The sequence below is a fragment of the Neopelma chrysocephalum genome, unplaced genomic scaffold (genome assembly GCF_003984885.1).
Source record: "Neopelma chrysocephalum unplaced genomic scaffold, ASM398488v2 Primary Assembly neopelma1_185653, whole genome shotgun sequence".
NCBI classification, from domain to species: Eukaryota; Metazoa; Chordata; class Aves; order Passeriformes; family Pipridae; genus Neopelma; species Neopelma chrysocephalum.
The window spans coordinates 1-4,235 of NW_020938767.1; the positions used below are offsets into that span (position 1 = coordinate 1).

A 4,235-nucleotide genomic window follows, 5' to 3' on the forward strand; every position below is an offset into this window, starting at 1 on the left:
TGGGAAGGATGAACTTCCCTTGGGGTCCTGGGGAGGGATGAACTTCCCTTGGGATCCTGGGGAGGGATGAACTTCCCTTGGGATCTGGTGGGCCACGTGTGCCCCTCTCCCATTCCACCTCCCCCTCTCCCAACTCCTCCTCTCCTTCCCTCTTCCCTCTCAGCCTCATCCCACGCTGGGGGGTTTCTCCCCGTGGATCCCCCAGGGTTATCCCAACCTCCCCTCGTGTTTTCCCACCATGTCCAGGGCTGGGATCCCTCTCCATCCCCGTGCTCTGCTCTCTTCCAGCTCCCCCATGGCCTTTGCCCTCAGCACCTACATGAACCACACCGGGATCCGGGTGCGGGACCCGCGTCCTGCCGGCGCCTCCGAGAAGGTCCCGTCCCTCCCCGACAGGGACAAGTGGCTGCCCTTCTTCCCCAAGGCCAAGAAGGTGGGTGGTGGCTCCCTGAGAGCCCTGAATCCCAGGAATCCCTGAGGTTGGAAAAGCCCTCCCAGCCCGTGGAGTCCCCCCTGTGCCCCATCCCCACTTTGGCACTACACACTTGGCATCCCCACCACAGCCAGTCCTGCCCTGGGCACCTCCAGGGCTGGGCACTCCAAACCTCCCTGGGCAGCCCCTTCCAAGGCCTCAACACCCTTTCCATGGGGAAATTCCTCCTGATGGCCAACCTGACCCTCCCCTGGCACAGCCTGAGGCCGTTCCCTCTCCTCCTGTCCCTTGTTCCCTGGGAGCAGAGCCCGACCCCCCCTGGCTCCAATCTCCTGTCAGGGAATTCCAGAGCCAGAAGGTCCCCCCTGAGCCTCCTTTTCTCCGGGATGAGCCCCCCCCAGCTCCCTCGGGAGTTCTCCAGACGCTTCTCCTGCTGCTCCAGCCCCTTCCCCATCTCCGTTCCCTTTGGCTCTCCAGAGATCCCCATCTCCCCCCACCCCTGGAGAACACCAGATCCCAGCCCCATCCCTTCTCCAGTGGCTCATTCCCACTCAGGGAATGTTGGGACCCCTCTGGAGCTTCCGTGGGAATGTCTCTTTCCATGTTTCATCCTCCTGGGTGTCCCAACAGAGCAGCAGCTCCAAGAAGGACAAGGATGCCCTGGAAGACAAGAAGCGCAACCCCATCCTCAAGTACATCGGGAAGCCCAAAATCTCCTCCCAGAGCAGTGAGTGTTGTCCTTGGCCCCCTTCCCGAGGTGCTGAGCCTGCTGCAGCTTCCTGGGAATGCCTTGGGAACCCCTCCTGGAATTCCTGCTCGCCCCGTGCCAGGCATTTCTCATCCCCCTCCCCACCCTCCCTGGAAACCATCCCTTCACCCATCCGTGTTTTCCATGTGGCTTTTGTGGGGGGAGTGGGAAGGGAGCTCCCATGGGATCATGGAATATCCTGAGTGGGAAGGGATACACGAGGATCCAGGTCCAATCCTGGCCCTGACAATCCCACCCTGTCCCTGGGAGTGTTGTCCCAACTCTCCTGGAGCTCTGGCAGGGTTGGGGCTGTGACCAATTCCCTGGGAAATCATGGAATTCAGATTGGAAGGGGCCTTAAAGCTCATCCAGTCCCATGGGCAAGGGACACCTCCCACTAGAGCAGGTTGCTCCAACCTGGCCTTGGACACTTCCAAGGGCAGGGAATCCCTGGAAAACCAGAGCCTCACCACCCTCGCAGGGAAGCATTTATCCCTAATATCCCACCCAAACCTCCCTCAATCCCCTCATCCTGTGACTCCTCGGGAAAAGTCCCTCTCCAAAACCCTGTTCCAGCCCTGACCACCCTCTGGATGAAGAACCTTTTCCCAGTATCCAACCCAGACCCCCCCTGGGTGAATGAATCCCAATCTCCCAGATTTCCCCGACATTCCCCAACCCCGCAGGCTCCGAGGCCGCTCCCGTGTCCCCAAAGTGCCACATCTGGGGGTGGCAACGTGGTGACAACCGAGTGTGTGCGTCCCCCTGCTCGCCTCCCTCCCCTCCAGCTTCCAGTTCCTGCATTTCCACCTCTCCCACTCCCCTCATTCCCTCCTTGGTTGCTGGAATTCGGGGTTGATTTGTCACCTGGGCATCGATTTGACGCCTCATTTTTGTTCTTCCTTCCAGCATTTCATGTCCCTTTGTCCCCTGTCGAAGGTAAAACGCCTCTTCTTTTGTTTTTGCCATTCACCTCATGTGCTTATAAGTTTGATTTTATGCCCCCTCTCCCCTCCCCGAGCTCCCCAAAAACATTCCCTGGATGTCGGGCTGGGCTCTGGGAAGGAGGGACGGCTTTTCCCACTCAGCATCCCAGGAATTCCAGCATCCCCAGGGGGAGCTGGGAGGGCTTCCTGGACATTCCCTGGGTGCTGTTTCCCCCATCCTGAGCTCACTGAGGGTGTGGGGGGTTTTTTCCCTGTTTTTTTTTGTCCCAGCAGTCAAACCTGGGAATGTGAGGAATATTATCCAGCACTTTGAGAACAATCAGCATTACGAGAGCCAAGAGCCTGGCACCCAACGCCTCTCCACGGGGAGCTTCCCAGAGGATCTCCTGGAATCAGACAGGTGGGGCCAGGCCTGGGATTTGGGCATCCCATGGTGGGTTTCATGGAATCATGGAATGGTTCAGTGATCATCCAGGGGCACCTCCCACTAGACCAGGATGCTCCAACTTGGCCTTGGGCACTTCCAGTTTTGGCGTGGATTGGAATTTCCAATCCGCAAATTCCATGGAAAATCAGGGCCTCACCACCCTCCTGACAAGGGAGGAGTTTATCCCTAATATCCCACCTAAACCAGCACATGGAATGCTGGAGTGGTTTGGGTTGGGAGGGTCTTCAAGATGATCTCATTCCACCCGTGGGATGGTTCTGGCAGCACAAAGAGCCTTCAGCCCATCATGGAAATCGTGGAATCCTGGGAATGGTTTGGGTGGGAAGGACCTTAAAAATCCAATGCCACGCCCTGCCATGGGCTGGACACCTTCCCACTATCCCAAAATCCCCCCCTTGCCCTGCTGCCCACACTGGGGGATCAAGCCCAACCCTTTTCCCTTCGCTCATCCCGGCTCGATCCCAAAAAAACCCTCCCGAGATTCCCGCCCGGCTCCTCCTGGGTGAGCAGCGACATTCCCAGCAGGCTCAGCCTCATCCCGGGGTTTGTTCCCTGCTCCAGCTCCCGTGCCGAGGTCAAGCTGGGCCGCTCCGAGAGCCTGAAGGGCCGGGAAGAGCTGAAGAAATCCCGGAAAGCCGAGAACGTGCCGCGGTCCCGGAGCGACGTGGACATGGACGCGGCGGCCGAGGCCACCAGGCTGCACCAGTCGGCCTCATCCTCTGCATCCAGCCTGTCCACCAGGTGGGAAAATCCACCTCCAGGGCTCCTCCGGGAAGGGTGGGATCCAGGGATCAGCTGGGAACGCCGGAAGGGGCGGGAAGATGAACCCTTTGGGGTCGGGGAAGGTTTTGGAAGCCCCTCTGCTGGGAAAGCTTTGGGGAATCCTCTGGGTTCCCCATGCAGGGTGAGGTGGTTCCATTCCTGCAGCTCCTGCAGAACCTCCTGGATGTTTTCCATGGGGGAAAAAAACTCAGGGAATTGGGCTTTCATTCCCATTCCTGCCCCAAACATCTGGAGGGTCTTGAGGAAACACTGCCAGTGGAAGGGTGGGATGTCGGGACACAGGGATGGTTCTCCCATCCCAAGGGAGGAGAGTGGGATTTTGGGACACAAAGGTGACTCTCCTATCCCGAGGGAGGGATTTTGGGACACGAAGGTGACTCTCCCATCCCAAGTGAGGGATTTTGGGATACAAAGGTGACTCTCCCATCCCAAAGGGAGGAGGGAGGGATTTTGGGACACAAAGGTGACTCTCCCATCCTGAGGGTGGGATTTTGGGACACAAAGTGACTCTCCCATCCCCAGGGAGGGATTTTGGGACACAAAGGTGACTCTCCCATCCCTCCCCAGGTCTCTGGAAAATCCCACTCCCCCCTTCACCCCAAAGATGGGTCGCAGGTGAGTGACATCCCCCCCCCTTGTCTCTCCCAAACCATCCAGGATTGCTCCAGGTTTTCCCTCAGGGCAGGAATGTGTCTGTAGGAACCCACCAGGGCTGTGCCCTTATTTTGGGGGCTCTACCCCTTGCTCCCTTAGCTTTTCCTTGCCTTCCAGCCGGGCTGGAGATGGGGATGGATTCCCCAGGAGGCAATTCCCATGAGTTTTCCATCCCCCTGGGTGGGATGAGGGGGCTCCTTTTCCCTTGGGTTAAGCAGGACC

At 58.6% G+C, this 4,235-nt stretch overlaps 1 protein-coding gene across 4 annotated transcripts; it reads left to right on the forward strand.

Moving 5' to 3' along the window:
- Positions 1-292: 292 nt before the first annotated feature.
- LOC113962897 (rho guanine nucleotide exchange factor 11-like) lies at positions 293-4,000 on the forward strand. 4 transcript variants are annotated; one of them, XM_027673684.1, is made up of 6 exons: positions 293-433; positions 1,064-1,160; positions 2,091-2,120; positions 2,399-2,528; positions 3,138-3,317; positions 3,927-4,000. In XM_027673684.1, the coding sequence occupies exons 1-6, from the start codon at positions 296-298 to the stop codon at positions 3,976-3,978; spliced, it is 627 nt and encodes a 208-aa protein (XP_027529485.1). In that variant the 5' UTR covers positions 293-295; the 3' UTR covers positions 3,979-4,000. The 4 variants fall into 4 exon arrangements, with proteins under 4 accessions (XP_027529485.1, XP_027529486.1, XP_027529487.1 ...); XM_027673685.1 differs by having other exon boundaries at positions 2,402-2,528; XM_027673686.1 differs by lacking the exon at positions 2,091-2,120.
- The last annotated feature ends 235 nt before the right edge of the window (positions 4,001-4,235 follow it).

What these genes read in the sequence shown, in the direction of transcription:
- LOC113962897 (XM_027673684.1), top strand. Translation starts at nt 296, where the DNA reads ATGGCCTTTGCCCTCAGCACCTACATGAACCACACCGGGATCCGGGTG. An exon ending in CAAAATCTCCTCCCAGAGCA is followed by an intron (nt 1,161 to 2,090) that starts GTGAGTGTTGTC and finishes TCTTCCTTCCAG; the next exon opens with CATTTCATGTCCCTTTGTCC. An exon ending in CCCTTTGTCCCCTGTCGAAG is followed by an intron (nt 2,121 to 2,398) that starts GTAAAACGCCTC and finishes TTTTTGTCCCAG; the next exon opens with CAGTCAAACCTGGGAATGTG.